Raw genomic sequence first — 21,298 nt, forward strand, 5'->3', positions numbered from 1 at the left:
CATAGCTTAAGAATTGTACTTTACTTTCTGCCTGATCGTCCTAATTGTTTTTGTTCATGTTCTACAAGCATGTGTGCATTAGTTTGCAGTCTATGCTTGTATATCACAAGTTGACATGTCACGTAATCTACAAGTGTTTTAACAGATTTTCTTAAGTAGTAACACAAATAAATGAATGTACTAACTTCCCAGATTATCTTCCGTACTCTAATGACATAATGTCGCATAGATATTGGGCCTCTGACTACATACTTGTGAAGTGGACAGACAAAAAATAAATATACAATTTAACTCGATATCGAGTATGTCATATTTTACATAATGAATGCTAGGATCTGATGGCCTCAGGCTTTGTGCACAGCTCTTTATAGAAAATTACAGTTTGGTAAAATACTAAGCTGTTTCATTTCGGATGTTAATATAACAGGCAGGAAAATTAAAAGGTATCAGTAGTTGCTGGAGTAAGTTTTTTAATTAAAAGCTGTATAATTAGAAAATGGTAAAATTATGAGCACTACTATATGGTAGAGCAGTTTAATGTGCATGAAGATACTCAAAGATCACCAAGAAGTTTCCAACTGAAATTTGAATAATTAATGATCTAATAGGTTATTTTAATGACTGTATGCATTTTTTGAAACAAAAATAATACTGAATTTTTGTAAAAGTGTTTTTTGATACAAATATTCTGGAACACAAAAATTTTGATTATGGATAAGTTGTGAAATATAATGTTCTCGGAAAAAATAAAATGTTTGTTGAAAAGTGAAGAATGAAGGCTTTTAAATGGGCTAGATCAGTCTTCAAAAAAAATTTTTTTTTTTTAGCTACATTGTATTCTGAAGTGCACACACATCAATATTTCTTTAAAAGGCCCACCCATATTGGGGCAAGTGCAGGTTGTGTAAGATACTGGTAGAGGTCAGGACTGCATTGCTTTGTTTATGACACTCCCAATGTTAGCAAAGCATTACCAAATGCATTGGGTATTTTTCTGTGCTTTGCGTTACCTCGTTTTTTGCATTGTCTGATGCTAATTATTTTGGAAAGTGCGAAGATGCTATCTGAAGACCATCACACGGTTCAAGAACAACTCCCATCACACTGAGAAGAATCGGCAGTTGCTGTCACAGTGTCAGCTTTTATTTGTCATTAGCCTTGCGAGAGGGAGGCAGGGCTACCGTGCCTCTGCTTATACTGTGGTGGTCAAAGTCTGCGTCCATTTTACATTCACAATAGACTGCCACGTTAATGTGTCGGCATCTTATTTTGAAATACAGGATGTCCATAAATTATCTTTATAATTTTATACTTTAATAACTTAAAACTATTTATTTATTTTTTGTTGGTCAGCCAGTTTAACCTTTCCAAGGTGTAGCCTCTTTAATTTTAATCTAACAAACTCGGTTTCAATCACCGGTCCCACGCCTCACTGTCTCCTGCTGTCCCCTGCCAGTTGAAGCCTGCGACTTTCTTCAGTTCTGTATCCCACTGGTTTTACGGACTCCTTGTGGTCGTCTTCTTTCTCTAGAGCTGCACTTCGGTGCTTGCCTATGTCCATCTCCATTATTTCTTTGAGCCATATGTCCTACCAATTTCCATTTTAAGAGTCTTTACCCTTTCCACAACACCCTTCACTCCTGTTATTGCTCTGGTTCTTTTTTTATTTACTGATTGTTCTTACAAGGGAACCTCCCCATCGCTCCCCCCTCAGATTTAGTTATAAGTTGGCACAGTAGATAGGCCTTGAAATACTGAACACAGATCAATCGAGAAAACAGGAAGAAGTTGTGTGGAACTATGAAAAAATAAGCAAAATATACAAACTGAGTAGTCCATGTGCAAGATAGGCAACATAAAGGACAATGATAGCTGATGAGCGCCGTGGTCTCGTGGTTAGAGTGAGCAACTGCGGAACGAAAGGTCCTTGGTTCGAGTCCTCCCTCGAGTGAAAATTTTACTTTCTTTATTTTCGCAAAGTTACGATCTGTCTGGTCATTCATTGACGTCTCTATTCACTGTAATAAGTTTAATGTCTGTGTTTTGCGACCGCACCGCAAAACCGTGCGATTAGTAGACGAAAGGACGTGCCTCTCCAATAGGAACAGAAAACATTTGATCGCAAGGTCATAGGTCAACCGATTCCTCCACAGGAAAACACGTCTGATATATTCTATACGACACTGGTTACGGCATGTGCGTCACATGACAGGAATGTGTTGTCGACCCACCTAACTTGCACACTTGGCGAATGGGTAAAAAGATTCTTCTACCTTGCCCGATTTAGGTTTTCTTGTGGATGTGATAATCACTCCAAAAAAAGTGATGAAAACATAAGAGTTTGTCACATAAACTGCATCAAATGAATGCAACAGTTTCAGAGTCACACAGTTTTCCCTGTGCTCTGTCAAAACATATGTTTTTTACGTTTTCAAATGTTTCAGTGCGTAGACCGTCAAATTCTGTATATGTCCAAGCAAATCTGAACATGTCCTGGAATTTTGGAGAGCGAAGTTGATTATGTGTGAGAGCCTGAACTTTGATAATTATCTGAAAATAAAAAACAAAAATTTTCACCCGAGAGAAGATTTGAACCAACGACCTGTTGTTCCACAGCTGCTCACGCTGACCACGGGACCACGGCGCTCGTAAGCTAACACCCTCCTCGGTGTTGCCTACCTTGCGCATGGACTACTCAGTTTGTATATTTTGCTTATTTTTTTTTTCATAGTTCCACACAACTTCTTCCTGTTTTCTCGACTGATCTGTGTTCAGTTTTTCAAGGCCTATCCCTGTGCCAACTTATAACTAAATCTGAGGGGGGTGCGATGGGGAGGTTCCCTTGTTAGTGAGAACTTTCTATGGCTCCCTGAGAAAATAAATAATAATAATAAGTGCTTTATTTGTCCATAATAAGAGGGCTATTCAGAAAGTAGGGAACATTTTGGCATTAAGTCCAAGAAATACATTTTATTATATACAGTGGCGGTCGAAATAATAGAGCCACCTCTATTGACGAGATTAAGAACTAGGATATCTATTAGTTCGCGAAATCGCCACGAGTGCCGTGTTGTCAGTCCCTTGTAGACAACATCAGGGAAGACGTTGCTGCTATCTTTAGTCGTCCGAAAGGAAGCGTTTGAGCTAGACGTGTGAAAAGAGGCATAAAGGTAAGAATCTTATGGGTCAAAATAATAGAGCCGCTTTACACATGTGCCTTTAAATTGATTTTTATGCAGTTGTTTTGTATGTAAATTGACGTGTGGTTTTGTTTACATTCGTCTAGATGGGCAGAGCAAAGCATACCAGTGAAGATGAGCGTATAGTAATGTTCCGGATGTTCAAAAGTGGGATGTCCATGAATAAAATAGCCAATGTCTTGCACGTTTCGCGAAAACGAGTCCAGAACGCCATGAGACGGTCAAAACAAACAAAGCCGCAGGTGGAGAACAGGGGGCGACCTCGTGTAACTACTCCTCGCGTAGACAGACTCATCACTAGGGAAGTGAAGAAAGACCCATTTTTGTCAACACCACGACTGAAAGCCATTTTGTTTAGCGACGAACATGATGTTCAACCATCAACCTCAACGATTCAAAGACGACTGAGATCTGCAAAATTGAATGGGCGCATTGCAAGAAAGAAGCCACATGTTTCACAAGCTAATGTTCGGAAAAGGTTAGCCTTTGCCCGGAGAAATGAACAAAAACCTAATACTTGGTGGAGGAACATCCTTTGGTCCGATGAATCCAAGTTTAATAGGTTTGCCTCAGACGGAAAAGTCTATGTGCGCCGCCCACCAAACCAGGAATTTAATCCCAAGTACACTTTAAAAACTGTGAAATACGGTGGCGGGAGTGTTATGGTATGGGGATGTTTTTCGTGGTACGGCATTGGTCCAATACACCGTATCAACGGCATAATGAACGCAGAAATGTACAAAGACATCTTGGCAAATGTGATGCTGCCTTATGCTGAAGAGGAAATGCCGCTGAAATGGAAATTTCAGGACGATAACGATCCAAAGCATACTGCAAGGATCATAAGGCAGTTTGTTCAAGAGCACAATATCGAAGTATTAGAGTGGCCACCTCAGTCCCCTGACGCATCACCCATTGAGAACTTGGGAGATCTTAGACAAGAGAATTGACTGCTCAAAAGCTACATCTTCAGAAAAACTGTGGGAAGAAATCCAGAGAGCCTGGTATGCGATCAGTAGTGACGAATGCAGGCGTTTAGTAGACTCTATGGGTAAGAGGTGCAGGGCAATCCTCAAAAATAAGGGTTACCCCACAAAGTACTAATGCAGTCCTATGCAAAAAAGACTGTTCCTGTACGTTTCATAAGACTGAGATCAAGTACAATATATTTGTTTCAATTGGCTCTATTTTTTTGACCCTGTGGTCTGGTATTCTTTTGAATATTATTGATTATTACTGATTATTTTGTGTTGTGTTATCTATATAACTGACTATAGTACAATGTGACTCGGTTGTAATGGTTTCCATCATAGTTCAAACATGTCTAGTAATAAATGTGCACTTTATTCCAAACCTTTGCCAGGTGGCTCTATTATTTTGACCGCCACTGTAAGTCTGAAAGAGTGATTAACATACTATGTTTCCACATAGTCGCCAAACACATTGAGGCACTTATCACAGCAGTGGGCAAGCTTTGTACTGCCACCTGAGACTTCAGTCAGTGAGTCGTGCCCGCCTGGAGTTCAGAGTCGTCATCAAATCGCTGTGTTGTAAGCCATTTCTTCGTCTTGGGAAACAAGTGGAAGTCACTTGGTGCACGATCAGGTCTGTAGGGCAGATGAAGGAAAATTTCCCATCTGAATAAATTAAGGAGTTCTTTAGTGTGGTTTGCCGTGTGAGGTCAGGTATTGTCATGCAGAAACAAAATTTTGGACATCAGTTTTCCTCGGCGTTTGTTTTGAACTGCTCTCATAAGGTTGTGCAAAGTTTGGCAGTACCGCTCAGAATTTATGGTTGCCCCACATTTGAGAAAATCAATAAGAAGCAAACTTTGCCTATCCCAAAACACTGTCGCCATCAACTTCATTGCTGACTAGGTTTGCAAACATTTTCTTGGTTTTGGGGGGGATCTTGTGTGCCCCACTCCAAGGACTGTATTTTGTCTCACAATTGGCGTGTTTCACCCGAGTCTCGTTACCGGTTAAGATTCGATCCAGTAATGAATCACCATGTTTGTGGTAGGCCTCCAGAAATGTCAACATTGCCCCCATTTGCTGCTCTTTATGGTGCTCTGTAAGCATTTTGGGCAGCCATTGTGCACAACATTTGTGGTAGCCTAGCTTTTGAGTGACAATTTCAAACAACAAAGTCCGTGAAACTTGTGGAAAAGGCAGCAAAAGCTCCGTTATTGTGAAGTGACTGTTTTCACGAATTGTTTCATCAACTTTAGCGACAAGATCGTCAGTCACAGTGCTTGGGCGTCCACTCTTCTTTTCGTCATGAATGTTTGTTCGGCCATTTTTAAACCGAATGCACGATTTCCAGGCGGAACGTACACTCGATCATTGTTTTTGTACACTTCCCACAGTTCAAGATAAATTTCTGTAGGTTTTAGGTTTTTTGCCAACAAAAACAGTATCACAGACCGCACCTCACAACTGGCAGGATTTTTTATTGCAGCACACATTTCAAATTCGAATATCGAAAAAACCAGACACACTGTCACGGATGGATGCCGACTGAGTTGCCGAGCACGTACATACCAAAATACACGCAATCGGTGCATGCATAGTGGCATCAGACGGAAACAGTCCCTACTTTCTAAAATGCCCTCGTAACTTAACAGTTGTGGAGATAGTCACTTTACAAACACAACAACATTAAAAAAAGTTTAGAAGTAAAGATAAAATACACAATAACATTAAAAATCCTTGACAAAGTACAAACATTTATCAATGAACATTTGCTTTAATTTTGTCTTAACTATGTTTCCTTTTAACAATTTTCTATTATTTGGCAATCTGTTATAAAAACGTCTTCCAGCAGAAAATGGACAATGATCTGTTGTTCTTTTATTACTAAATGTTATGTGGTAATCCTCTCTTTTTTTCTTATAGGATAATTGTGGATTTCACTATTGCTTACACTATGCTCCATATTTTCTTTTACTAACAGTATAGTTCTGAGAACATACAATGACTACACTGTTAGTATGTTACACTTAAATATTTTCTGTGCGACTGACACTTATTAATATTAGCTATTATCTTAATTGCTCTTTTCTGGGCTCTAAAACCCTTATCCATGTATACCATTGGTGCACCACCCCAGATCTCAATACCATATTGGAGGTGGGAGTATATAATTCCAAAATAGATTTGTCTTAGAACGAGTTGTGCTATTATGCTAGAAGGGCGTTTTAGCAGGTAGGTGTTACAGGAGATCTTTTTACACGTGTATCTGATGTGCTCCTTCCATATAAAAAGTTCGTCTACTATAATACCCAGGAATTTATGTTTATCAGTTGTTTCAGCTGATAGCTCTGGCTCTGTATCCACTTGTCTTGGTTTGTAATTTAGCAGAAACTCCATCAGAATTGTCTTGTCCTTGTTTAGTGCCAATTTGTTTTTGGTGAAATATTCTGTGATGAGGCCAATGTTCTCTGCATTATTTTCACTGCTAACTATTTCGTAGAGCTCTAACTTATAAAGGAGGTATCATCAGCATAATTTACTAGGTCTGAATTTTGTGACTTATTATATCATTGATATACACAATGAACAAAAAGGCCCGATAATGCTTCCCTGAGGGACTCCACGGTTAAGAATTTTATAAGATTATTTTACTGTTTGTGTGTGTGTCTCTCTGTTTGTGTGTTTCTCCCAGTCGTATAATGCAGTTTTACACATTGTCTCCTGTCAGCAAGGTAAGATATTAACAAATCTGATGCTGCTCCTCTGACACCATTAGTTTATAATTTATGTACAAGAACAGAATGATTTACAGAGCCAAAAGCCTTGGATAGCTCCAAAAAGGTGCCAATAACTTTGTTTCAATCATCAAATTTATTCAGTGCCACTTGCAAAAATGTAGCTACAGATGTTATTGTTGACTGGCCATTCCTGAAACCATGCTGGCAGTTTTTTAATAGATTGTACTTACAGAAAAATGATAAAAGTTGATCAAGAAGTAGCCTTTCCAACAGCTTACCTAGTATTTATGTCAGTGAAATAGCCCTATAATTTTGTATATTGTCGGTTATTCCTCTTTTTATGCACCAGTGTTATTTCGGTGACTTTTAACAAGTCTGACTGAAAGAGCTGTTTAATAAATGCTGTAGTGGCTTTATTAATTCATTACTGCATTCTTTCACATATTTAGCTGAGATGTCATCCCAGCCACTGGATGTATTTGCTTTTAAGTTGGAAGTGGTTTTCAGGATTTCCAATTCTGTAACACACCTCAGAAAGACTGAATTACTGACATTACTGGGATTTACAACCTGTGTTGGGTCGATCACATCTTCCCTATTCATCTTACTAAACTGGTCTATGAATCTCTCGCATACCTCCTTTGGGTCACTCAGCAATTTTTCATTGTCACTTACTATTGTTATTGCACACTGCATTGTCGCTCCCTCCTCGTTCCTTATTTATTATACTCCACTCTGGTTTGGTAATATTACTAGATTGCCTCATCTGTTCAGTATACATCTGTGCTTTTAATGTCTTAAGTGCTTCCCTGGAGGTTTTTGTACAGGCTTTGTATTTAGATTGGAAGTACTGCAGTTTGGGAGTCTCTAAAAAGAATATATAAATTCTCCTCTAATTTTATCATGTTGGGGAAAGTTTGAGATTACTGGAACTGTCAGTTTTCTTTAGTATTTTGACCACTGGGCATACTTGATTAAGACAATAGGTTAATGTTATATAAAATTCGTCCCGCTTTTCATTAATATCTTTTATTTCGTATAGGCCTGCCTGATGCCAATTTGTGTGTGCCAGGGTTTCCTTTAATGTACGATAGTCAAGCTTTCTTTTATAGGTAAATAGGTCCCCATCAGATACTATTTCTTTGTCTATAAGAAGCTCTAGGACTAATGCACTATGATTTAAAATGAGAGTCTCAGCAGTTCTAACTACAAGGTCTTCCTTTCTTAAATTCATAATAACATGGTCAATACATGTCTGAGAGTCACATGTAATTCTTGTTGACGTTAAACTCACATGGGTGTAATTATAGGACTGTAAAACATCAATATATCTAATGTAATGTATACTATTAGTTCAGGAGTCTATGCCCCCTACTATTATAGTCTGTTTTTTATGTGGCTGATAGTCAACAAGTTCCTCCAAATGACAGAAAAATTCTTACTTGTTACTGTTAGGAAATCTGTACAAGGTAGTTATTATTAAACTGCTATTTCTAAGCTTTATTCTTATTGCAGCTATTTCAAAAACCATCTCACATGCAAGTTTATCTACCCAATCAATTTTTTTGCACTGAAAATTATTTTTGACGTAAATACCAACACTCCCACCTTTATTATTGTTTCCTGTAACACACCTTTATTATTGTTTTCTGTAACAGACATTGATTGTTTCTTAATTATTTAAATTAATGCTACACATTTCTTCAATTTTGCACCCTAGTTCATTCAAAAGATAAATATGACTACTACTAACGCTTAAAAATTCGTCAATTTGTTCTGTTTCGTTGGTAATATATTAACGTTGTGTGATATTATTTTGAGTTTACTGTCATTTATGATGTTGTCAAGTACTTCACCTTCACGTATACATGGTGAAGGCTGTTTTACTCTAAAAAAGTTTCTGTTGGACTACTTTCACTTGTGAACGAACTGTTTTTATAAATAAGGCTTTTCTGTTTGATCCTTTCTTTGATTTAATTTTTCACACAAATAACATTTACCTGCATAGTTCAAATGAAATCCGTGGTTAGTATGTTGACCTCTATCCAACTTTCCTGTATCTAGAATTGAACAATTTCCATAGTTTGAACATAGTGCCTTAATTCTAATATTTGTTTTTCCTGATTTCCTTGTTTACACACGAGTCATTGGTCAAATCAAAGTTTGCTTTGAAAAATTCATTTAAAATCCAAATTTCACAGACATATTTTGGCATGTGAAGAACACACTGTTGAAAACAACCTTTTTTTGTTGGCTATTTAAAAACAGTTGTGTTTGTTCCATAAGGCCTCCACTCTAGCTTAATTCAGTGGAAAATTTCACTTTTTAAGTTTCCTTAGATATCGATTGACTGCCCGCAGATAAACATATTCATTAATATTTGAAACTATTGTTACTCAGTATTATTTGCAGTTGTATAGCCAGGCAACTTGCCTGACATACGGATAGCAGTAATAGATTGAAGCACTGAGAACCATAAGGGACCAGAGCACGGACACAGTTTTCAGAAAAATTTGTGTTTGTGAAAATAAAATTTTAGACAACCTACTGTAAGTCTAAACTGTTTCTTAACCAAGTTTCAGCGTCCTGTATTTTCTGTGAAAAAATAATTTACCCACTGTATGTTATGAAATGTCAATTAATGTTTATGATCATGTTTATTAGTAATGTTAGTTCAGAAAGTTTCATTTATATCATGTCATGACAAAGGTGTCTTAGGACAGAATGAAATTTTCACTCTGCAGAGGAGTGTGCGCTGATATGAAACTTCCCGGCAGATTAAAACTGTGTGCCAGACCGAGACTCGAACTCTGTACCGTTGCCTTTTGTCGGAAAGTGCTCTACCGTCTGAGCTACCCAAACACAACTCACGACACGTCCTCACAGCTTCAGTTCCGCCAGTAACTTGTCTCGTACTTTCCAAACTTCACAGAAGCTCTCCTGTGAACCTAGCAGAACTAGCACCCCTGGAAGAAAGGATATTGCGGAGACATGGCTTAGACACAGCCTGGGGGATGTTTCCAGAATGAGATTTTCAATCTGCAGCGGAGTGTGCACTGATATGAAACTTCTGTGAAGTTAGAAAGGTAGGAGACAAGGTACTGGAGGAAAGGAAGCTGTCAGGGTGGGTCATGAGTCGTTCTTGGGGAGCTCAGATGGTAGAGCACTTGCCCGTGAAAGGCAAAGGTTCAGAGTTCGAGTCTCGGTCCAGCACACAGTTTCAATCTGCCAGGAAGATTTGTGTCTTAGGACAATTGTAAAGATTGCAATTAATGTGAAACTGGAATCAGAACATAAACTAAATGCACCACATACACAATGATGACCAATTCCAACACTAGTATTACTACTATGTACATGATGTGAACACTAAATTATGTTGCCAACCCTAGATAACAATTGAGCAGCAGAGAGCAAAAAGCAATGTTCTATTCTTTGTGCCCATATGGAAATCAGTATCCGAAAAATTGACGAGGCAGCTTTCCACGAATGTTCATATAAACAATATTGGCCAACAGATATAAATAAAACTGATCGACCATAAGATTAACAGATGTCAGGGGCACACGTACCTGCTACAGTCTCAAAATAAATGACTTTGTTCTTTAGGGTCTTATTGTTCTCAGCACATCAGTTATACAACAAACCTTCCTCGTGATTCAGTTTATCTATTGACAACCACATCAAACTCCCTATATTAAGTGGTTCCTGATATTAGTCACAACATACAAACAAAAACTCTGGTAAAGGCTTTAATTTATAATATGTATAGATATTACAAGCAGTGCCGTAGCACCTTCTTATGTTTCGGTGGATGTCAGTCAGGTAGAGAGAAAAGACTAGCACAATACAGGGAACGACGGGATTCGACATCGGACCCGTCGAAAGGCCGCTGCCTCGAATAAAACTACTTCCCGTTCTCCCCGGCAGCAGATTCCGGAGGCTGGCCGTGCCCGGCTTGCCGGCACGAGGTGCCCCGCGTGCCCACGGAGTACCGCTGCTGGTGCGGGAAGCGGCGCGACCCCGAATGGACCCCGTACGAGGTGCCGCACAGCTGCGGAGAGATGTGCGGCAAGCCGCGCGGAGGCACTCCCGTGACTGGCCAGGAGGAGCAGCACGGCAGAGTGGATAGTGGAGGTGACGGCTGCACCCACCGCTGTACACTGCTCTGCCACCCGGGGCCGTGTCCTCCCTGCACCGTCCAGGTCAACAGGTGAGCGGCTGTGCTGAGCGAGCTGGCAGCTCTGTGCACCTCCTCGTTTATTTGTCGGATGTGTTCCAGTCTCTATCTCACCCTAATGCTTTTAACCTCTACTGGTTCTTCTAGCAGGGTTTCAGTTTCATATGGAAAACCTGAAATTCTCCGGGAATGACAGTTTAACTGGAAAAATCAGGGAATTTCTAGAATTTCATAAAATCTCAGGGAATTCTGCATTTTTAACCTAGCATTGAAACTGAATTTTATTGAGTTTTATAAACCACAAAGTTTAAAATACGTAATGTTTCAAAGTATTTTAAGTATATGAGTATTATTCCTTATAAATTATCAATGTGTAAAAGAGCTGTGATTAAGTTACTGCTTGCTCAGCTGAGAAGAAAGAAAAGTCATTATGGTAGTATGCTGCCTCCTCCCCACTCACCATTAATTTATCAGGAGCTCCTTAACACCATTTTCTCCTCACACCTGGAATTCCCGTGGAATTTTTTTTTAAAACCCTTTCATGAGCTGTGGGAAACATGCTTCCCACTACAATGAACTCGCTTCTAGTCCCGTGGGATTCACAGTTCCCACTTCTGTGTGGTGCTAACACATAGTGAACAGTATATGGTACTACTTCCAATCGGAAGTTCCCACCGTTTTTGCTGTACCTTGGCACAGAGGCATTGTATAGCCGAGTGTTGCTCTGTAGCTGTTAGCGTGACACTTTGTGATTTTTTCCTCAAAGCAATAGCATAAGGTAAATACTTTTGATTTTTGCTATGGTGTCTTATTATTTGGTTTTCCCTGTTTGTTGTAAAATGTGTTTTACTTACATTACATGTGGACTTTACTTGTAGTATCCTTCCGACCGCCTCTTTGGTAGCCCATTGTTTTACGTCTCTAGAACGAATATTTCTATATTTTACCACATTTATTTGACATTTTTGACGTAGTGGGTTTCAGAAATAATGCACAGATCATTATGTTACCAAAGAATGTCAAGTTTACCATACCAAACCAAGTGCTTGCTTCCGTTGAATCTCTCATAGTATTTTTTACACTCTCCAGTTCTCTATTTCGTGGCATTGCTTTCCTTTCGGATGTCTCATTCCCTAGACCTCACCAATCTCAAACATGTTGAAATTTACAATATATTATTTTCATTACCTGATAAATGTGATTCAGAAACTGAAGGAGATGAAGGTGCTGCAGATGAACTGAATGTTCTTGATAACACAGTCACCAGTGCTTCAAGGTGTGTTTCTGTGAAACGAGATATATGGTGATGAAGATGACAGTGAATCATTTGTGCTTCCGACTGTTGCCAGTAGTGACATGTTGGACAGTGAAAGTGAAGAGGAACAGAACGGCGACAGTCCTTACTTCAACAATGTAAAAACAGCTTTGAAACACAAATGGAAGGAAAACAAAAATTTCTCTGTGGTGCCAATGATCAGGAGCTCACTTATTTTTCTAATTTCTTTGATGATGATGTTTTTACTCTCATTGTAAATAAAACAAACCTGTATGCAAAACAAAATCGTGGTAGTAAATATCCATCAAAAACCTGGGTGGACACAACTACTCAAGAAATGAGAGCTTACATAGCTTGTCTTATTGTAATGAGAATTCAAAAAATTCCTTCTCTCTCTGACTTCTGGACTTTGATCCTATAGTAAAAGTAGAGCCAATTGCTAATATAATGACAAGTAAAAGATTTAAAAAGGTTGTAGAGAATGTTCACTGTAATAACAAAGAAACTGCAAAGCCAAGAAATCATCCAGAATATGATAAATGTATAAATTACGGCCATTGATTGAAAAGCTTTTGCAGAGCTGTAAGAATAATTGTGAGCCCTCATCATTTATGTCAGTGGATGAATCGATGATTCGTTTCAAAGGACGATCGTCTATGAAACAGTATATGTCAATGAAGCTGGTGAAACAAGGCTACAAAGTGTGGTGCTTGTCAGATCCACTCACTGAATATATAATGAACTTTGATGTTTACACAGGCAAGTATAGACAGATAGTGACTTGACATTGGGCAAAAGGGTTGTAGTAGATCTAACAAAGGAAAAAAATAATAAAAATAATGTAGTTGCAGTTGACAGATTCTTCACCACCATGAAATTGATGTCAACATTTTTGAAGAAGGGTGTGTATGGATGTGCAACAGTGAAGACCAACAGGAAAGATTTACCCAAATTTATGAAGGAAAACATAAAATTGGAACGAGGACAATTCCAGTTTGAAACAAAAGAAGCCATTTCTGCAGTAAAATGGATGGATAACAGTCTAGCCGCTTTCCTGTCCTCAATTCATGACGCGAGAGAAACAGCCACAGTGAAAAGGAAAAACAAAGATGGTACTAGTACAGAGATTTCTTGTCCTGAAGTTGTTGCAGAATACAACAAAATAATGGGTGGTGTCGATAAGTTTGATCAAATACGAGAAAGGTATGCTATTGGCAGACGTTCTGTAAAATGGTGGCACAGAATATTTTATTTCCTGGTGGACATTGCTGTAGTGAACAGTTTTATCTTGTGGAAAATAAGTAAAAGAGAAAGTGGACAGCATGATCAGCTCACATACAGGATCCATCTAGCCAGAAAATTGATCGCTGGCTTCTCATCGCGAAAAAGGCGTGGACAAAAACCTGTCTTTCTGGCAAAAAGGGGTAAAGTACCTGAAGATGTTCGTCATGTGGCTGTAGGGGAGCATCAACCAATTTTAGGAGAAACCTACTGGAGGTGCCGTCAGTGTAGTACCAAAGCTGCGGAAAAGAGCACTCGCTGTTTTTGTACATGTTGTCAAGTACCACTTTGCATAGACCCATGTTTCAGAAAATTTCATGGCAAGTAATTGTGAACAATCATTGTAACAAGAGAAGTAAATTTATCAAATAAATATGACATATATTGAAAAAGTTGTTTTGTCATTTAACTCCAAGGAAGGGCAGTGGGAAGAATACTTCCCTCATTGTTGTGTGACCTCACTTTCACAGTTGGAGCAAATTTGATATTCTGTAGGAGAGATATACCTATCTGTTAACTACTGTCTGCTCTCTATTCATTAAAAAAAAATTGCTGAATAATTTTGCCCACAAAAGGGTTAAGTTTGAGTAACCAACCTGTTGTAGTACGAGGTGCATTGAAGTTCTAAGGCCTCCGATTTTTTTTTTTTTTTCTAATTAACTACTTACCCGAAATCGATGAAATTGGCGTTACGTCTCGACATGATCGCCCTGCAGACGTACACATTTTTCACAACGCTGACACCATGATTCCATGGCAGCGGCAAAGGCATCTTTAGGAGTCTGTTTTGACCACTGGAAAATCGCTGAGGCAATAGCAGCACGGCTGGTGAATGTGCGGCCACGGAGAGTGTCTTTCATTGTTGGAAAAAGCCAAAAGTCACTAGGAGCCAGGTCAGCTGAGTAGGAAGCATGAGGAATCACTTCAAAGTTGTTATCACGAAGAAACTGTTGCGTAACGTTAGCTTGATGTGCGGGTGCGTTGTCTCGGTGAAACAGCACATGCGCAGCCAATCCCGGACGTTTTTGTTGCAGTGCAGGAAGGAATTTGTTCTTCAAAACATTTTCGTAGGATGCACCTGTTACCGTAGTGCCCTTTGGAACGCAATGGGTAAGGATTATGCCCTCACTGTCCCAGAACACGGACACCATCATTTTCTCAGCACTGGCGGTTACCGGAAATTTTTTTGGTGGCGGTGAATCTGTGTGCTTCCATTGAGCTGACTGGTGCTTTGTTTCTGGATTGAAAAACGGCATCCACGTCTCATCCATTGTCACAACCAACGAAAAGAAAGTCCCATTCGTGCTGTCGTTGCGCGTCAACATTGCTCGGCAACGTGCCACACTGGCAGCCGTGTGGTCGTCCGTCAGCATTCGTGGCACCCACCTGGATGACACTTTTCGCATTTCCAGGTCGTCATGCAGGATTGTGTGCACAGAACCCACAGAAATGCCAACTCTGGAGGCGATCTGTTCAACAGTCATTCGGCGATCCCCCAAAACAGTTCTCTCCACTTTCTCGATCGTGTCGTCAGGCCGGCTTGTGCGAGCCCGAGGTTGTTTCGGTTTGTTGTCACACGATGTTCTGCCTTCATTAAACTGTCGCACCCACGAACGCACTTTTGACACATCCATAACTCCATCACCACATGTCTCCTTCAACTGTCGATGAATTTAAATTGGTTTCACACCACGCAAATTCAGAAAACAAATGATTGCATGCTGTTCAAGTAAGGAAAATGTCGCCATTTTAAGTATTTAAAACAGTTCTCATTCTTGCCGCTGGTGGTAAAATTCCATCTGCCGTACGGTGCTGCCATCTCTGGGACGTATTGACAATGAACGCGGCCTCATTTTAAAACAATGCGCATGTTTCTATCTCTTTCCAGTCCAGAAAAAAAAAAAAAAATTGAGCCCTTAGAACTTGAATGCACCTCGTACAGTGGGAGTTAACCGAAGTTGAAAGACAAATTTCTGGCTGCATCAGAGCCAAAACTGATTAGCAGATGGTGGAAATGCAGCTGTATATGATACACATTTATAAATAAAATGTCTCTCTTATTATTATGTGATCAGTTTCAGGGATTCCATTCTCATCTTCAGATGTGCCTCAAGTACAGATCTGGTCAATGTTAGACATTATTATTGCAATCACAGCTGGCTGTCAACTGAATGCAAACGTGCAAGCCCCATTTTAGTGACACAACCAGATGGCTTCATTGATGTGGCGCTTGCACACTTGCATTCGGTTGACAGGCAGCACAACTTGAATAGGTTCGGCTACAGATGACAGACGAATTGCAATGTGATAGCTGTGGTGGGAGATGCACATTAAACCAATTGTACTGTGTATGCACATGATCACACAAGTTTGGTATTCGACAGTTGTCGCACTGTTAGGCAAGCACATCCGCCACACCGATGGATGAGAAAATCTGTGATGATAAAACCTTCTTGGGTTGACAGCCGAGTCGATGCGTTGTTCTCCAACAACATTTCAGCAAATTTCTTACATGTCAATAAAGAACTGTTAAAATGGTGAACGATCAAAAACTTTTGTGGTCTATTAATCAAAACAAAATTAAAACACCAAGTTCTTCATTTGTGTGGTCATAATGTCCGTAGCTGCTTTGTAATTCTTGAGCGTATTTTTGTTCGGTCGTTGCAACTATAGAAATGCGTGATATATATAATTTTTTCCCCCCACCAGACTCATTTCGCTTTATTCAGGTAAATCGTCATCAATCTGTAATTAAGTTATCTACATTCTGATTTGCTTTTAGATTGAGAAACAGTTCGTTAAAAATAAGTGGATTTGTACTTACAGTGATTTTCGGTTGAATTCTTGCTTACATTGGGAAATGCTATTTGCTAGCACATTGTTCTTTTTTCTGTGTTAGGCACTCACAATTTTGGTCTAATTTTTAGTTGTTCTGCAGCTCTATGCATTTTTATGTTTTTTTCACAACACGCAGTGGTGTGCATAAAAGTGTGTTGTGAAAAACATAAGAAATGCATAGAGCTGCAGAACAACTAAAAATTAGACCAAAATTATGAGTGTCTAACACAGAAAACAACAATGTGCTAGCAAATGGCATTTCCCCATGTAAGCGAGAAATCAACCAAAAATCACCGTAAGTACAAATCGACTTATTCTTAACGAACTGTTTCATGATCTAGAAGCAAATCAGAACATAAATAACTTAATTACAGACGGATGATGATGCTTTACCCCAATAAATTGAAACGCATCTGGTGAAAAAAAAAATCATGGATTTTTGTAGTTGCAACGACAGAACAAAAATACCCTCAAGAAAGTAAACACTAAGAGACGGCGTTTAGGTCAGCGGTAACATACACTTGTGTATCTCTTTGTAAAGTCACACAGTCAACAAAATCCTAAAAGTAGAGAGAGTAATAGCTGTAACATGCATTTAAAAAAGGTCAAAAAGGGGAGCAGGGAGAATAGTGGCAAATGAAGTGATGTATAGGGAGCTGGAGAGTATTACACATCAGAATAAGATTTCTTTTTTGGCTACATCATGAGGACACTAGAAACCAGATTAACAAGAATTATTATAGAAAACTCTGGAATGTGAAGTAACAAGTAGGATGGCTCCAGGAAATTAGAGATGATATGGAAGAACTAAAAATAACCATGGATTATCTGCAAAACAAAACTGAAAATCTCAGGATCTGAAAAAAAGAAAATTAAATTTAAACAAAAAGTAGAAAAATGACATGCAGTTAAAAGGGTATTTACAGATGAGAAAAGATGGAAGAACATATGAAGAGATAATGGGCAGTTCAGAAGTAATAAGACATGCACTTATCAGAGATGACAACCAGCTAATGATTGACTAAAGTGGTTCATTGAGGTTATAAAAGTAATAAATGAACACCAATACGTAATAAAAACGTAAAACCATTGTGTCTGTCTGTCTGAAGACATTAATAACCAAAGCTGCTAGACGAATTTTCGTGTGGTTTTCACAGATGTCTTGAGCATAGCTTGGAGCAGCACACAGGTTTTATTTCATCTAAATTGGACCAGGGGGAAAATACTGTAATTTAAATTTTCAGGGTGACACCATAGTACGCAAAAGACCCAATAGATGGGGCTGTTAGTTACATTAGCATTTTAGGAAGTTTACATCAGTGACAGAATTAAGTGCCACAATCTTTTTTTCAGTTTACGAATACAAACTGACATTGAATTTTTCTTGATAGGATATGTGGGTTTACTGACTTCACTTTGTGTATTAAAAACTTAATGAAATTGGTGTTCTTCTTTTGATCGGTTGCATTTATATTTGGCTTCTTGCCTAGGAAAGAGTAATTTATTGACAAAATGATCCTAAGAGGGTTCCATTTTTACTGAATGCCACATGCAAAGGTCCTTCTTTAGCTTCCGTTGTGAAGCATGGATGTATAGCTAGTAAACAAATAAAATCACCACAGGCCAGTTTGGTTCCACTGCTTCAGTTTTTTCTGAAAACCTAGTCTGTAGCATTGTTTTTCTGAGACTGTGTTGCCTCATTCGCATGTGACAACTCGTTTATTCTGACACATTTTACTCCTGTGTGTTGAAAGCTGTAAGGGTTTCACAAAGTTGATATTTGTCTTAATGTTCATAATACTGCAGAAACTGCACTCTTCCTACTAAGTTTATCCCTGTTATCAGTGCAATATTTACTGTGTAAACTTTACTCCTTCATCAGGGGCAAATATGTTTGAATCTCACTGTTCTGTGCATTGTCTCTCTCCTTGCTTAAATTACACTCCTTTCACCTGCTTAACATGCTTCTCATTCAATCACCTTTTCTTTCATAACTGCCATTGCTTTCTCCTTCCCATCATCAATAAATTTAATGACATTGACAGCAAGCCACTGTGTTTGGCAATACTCTCTCTCTCCCTCCCTCCCTCCTCTCCCCTCCCCCTCCCAACCCCAATTTTTTGCTGTCTTGCATTCTTTTTATCCTGTTAGTGTTTTCCATGTATGTCTCTTCCTTCTCTTGGCTGATTAAATGCCTTTGTGTGCACTGTAATTCATCTAACCTTGCGTTCACAGTCCCTATGGTACTGATATACAGGGGATCATAGTACCGGGTGATCAAAAAGTCAGTATAAATTTGAAAACTGAATAAATTACAGTATAATGTAGATAGAGGGGTACAAATTGACACACATGCTTGGAATGACATGGGGTTTTATTAGAACCAAAAAAATACAAAAGTTCAAAAAGTGGCCGGCAGATGGCGCTTCATCTGATCAGAATAGCAATAATTAGCATAACAAAGTAAGACAAAGCAAAGATGATGTTCTGTACAGGAAATGCTCAATATGTCCACCATCGTTCCTCAACAGTAGCTGTAGTCGAGGAATAATGTTGTGAACGCATGTCCGGAGTTATGGTGAGGCATTGGCGTCAGATGTTGTCTTTCAGCATCCCTAGAGATGTCGGTCGATCACGATACACTTGCGACTTCAGGTAACCCCAAAGCCAATAATCACACGGACTGTGGTCTGGGGACCTGGGAGGCCAAGCGTGACGAAAGTAGCGGCTGAGCACACGATTGTCACCAAACGACGCGCGCAAGAGATGTTTCACACGTCAAGCAATATGGGGTGGAGCGCCATCCTGCATAAACATCGTATGTTCCAGCAGGTGTTCCTCAGCCAGGCTGGGGATGATGCGATTCTGTAACATATCGGCATACCTCTCACCCGTCACGCTAGCAGTTACAAAACCAGAATCATGCATTTCTTCGAAGAAAAAAGGCCCAATAACGGTAGATGTGGTAAATCCAACCCATACCGTGATTTCTCGTCGAGCAATGGAGTTTCCACGACAGTTCTAGGATTTTCGGTAGCCCACATTCTGCAGTTGTGGGCGTTGACAGACCCTCGGAGCGTGAAATGAGCTTCGTCGGCCCACAAAACGTTACTCAACCAATCATCATCTTCTGCTATCTTTTGAAATGCCCACACTGCAAATGCCTTCCGCTTCACTAAATCGCCAGGTAACAGTTCACGATGCCGACGGATTTTGTATGGATAGCATCGGAGGGTACGCCTAAGTGCCAACCAAACAGTAGTGTATGGAATGCTGGTGCGACGTGCGACTGCACGAGCGCTGACTTCCCTGGGCACAGACGAACCCGCTACAGTCTCTGTTTCTTTCTGAACTGTCTCAGCAGCATTACGCCTTGTGCTCGGTCGGCCACTACGGGGTCTATTGTCTAAACAACCCGTGGCTTCGAACTTCGAAATCCTTCTCGCCACAGCTGCATTTGTCAATGGACCTTTATCCTTTTGAACCCCCTTCCTTTGGCGATAGGATCGTAATGCTGAACTAACACATTCCCCATTCTGATAATACGGCTTCACTAAAAGCGCCTTTTCAGGTAACATCAACATGCTGCGACTGCTGGCGCATCTGATGATCTCTCTCATTACATTTCTTTTTAGACACGATTGTCATGCGCAGTCACTGAGATTTTGCTGTCCAGCGCCATCTGTCAGACATTTTGTGAACTTTTTTGTTGTAATAAAACCCCATGTCAATCCAAGCATGTGAGTCAATTTTTACCTCTCTATCTACATTATTCCATGGTTTATTAAGTTTTCAAATTTATACCGACTTTTTGATCACACGGTATATACCTAGATTCCATGCCTAAATCTAGGTTTTGAACGTTTGTAAGTACCTGTTCCTCATAAACATCTGCAGTTAAGGTTTTTGACGCTAGTAAACATGTGACTGTATATCCTGCCCTTCTTTTTATACACGGTGAGTCAAAAATAACTTTATAACAATATGTCTTATAGAAATTTATTGAGATAATTACAGAATACATAGATGTCATTTTCCAGTAAGTTTAACATAGAAGTTTCAAGTCATTTTGGCTTGATCTGACTGCCATTTGTAATGTGGCAAACATGCCAATGGTAATAAATTTCTTCCCACACTTGTTGCAGCAAATCGGGCATAACTTGTGCTACAGATGCATAAATTCAATTTTCAGGTCAGCTAAATTGTTTGTTAGGGGAGGAACATACACCTGGTCTGTAATGCAATCCCAGAGAAAGAAATTCAGTGGCGTCTAAAGTCTGGGAAGCAAGGTGGCCGTGCAATTAGCCCATCACGGCCATCCACCCTCCTGGGAAGCAATTATTGAGGAAACCTCGAAATTCCATCAGGAAATAAGGTGGTGCACTGTCTTTCTGGTAGTAAACCACCCTATTTTGGTCATCTTCATCGATCTATGGAATTCAACAGCTGTCAAGTATATCCAGATACACAATACCAGTGAGAGTTTTCTCTGTGAAGAAGAAAGGGGCTAACACTTTCAATTTGCTAATAGCACAAAACGCATTAACTTTGGGGCTGTCACGATTGTGTTGCAGGATTGCATATGGATTTTTGCTGCCCCATATGCTGCAGTTGTGTGTGTTCATCATGCCACTGATAAGAAATGCTGACTCATCACTGAAGATTATTATGTTCAGGAATGTCTTGTCATCCTCTATCCGATGCAACATTTCCACACAGAATTCCCCACGAGCAACCTTATCTGCATCACTGACGTGCTGTGCCAGTGTGAATCTGTACGATTTCAAGTGTAAACATCTATGCAGTACTCG

General features: G+C 39.5%; 1 protein-coding gene across 1 annotated transcript in view; it reads left to right on the plus strand.

Annotated features, from left to right (window-relative positions):
• Nucleotides 1-21,298, plus strand: part of LOC126212713 (protein shuttle craft) — a 283,723-nt gene that overhangs the window by 94,190 nt on the left and 168,235 nt on the right. Inside the window, exon 8 of the mRNA XM_049940125.1 lies at nt 10,843-11,125. Coding sequence (XP_049796082.1) covers nt 10,843-11,125 — 283 coding nt within the window. The remainder of the gene's footprint in view (nt 1-10,842; nt 11,126-21,298) is intronic.

This window comes from Schistocerca nitens, chromosome 11, assembly GCF_023898315.1.
Source record: "Schistocerca nitens isolate TAMUIC-IGC-003100 chromosome 11, iqSchNite1.1, whole genome shotgun sequence".
NCBI classification, from domain to species: domain Eukaryota; kingdom Metazoa; phylum Arthropoda; class Insecta; order Orthoptera; family Acrididae; genus Schistocerca; species Schistocerca nitens.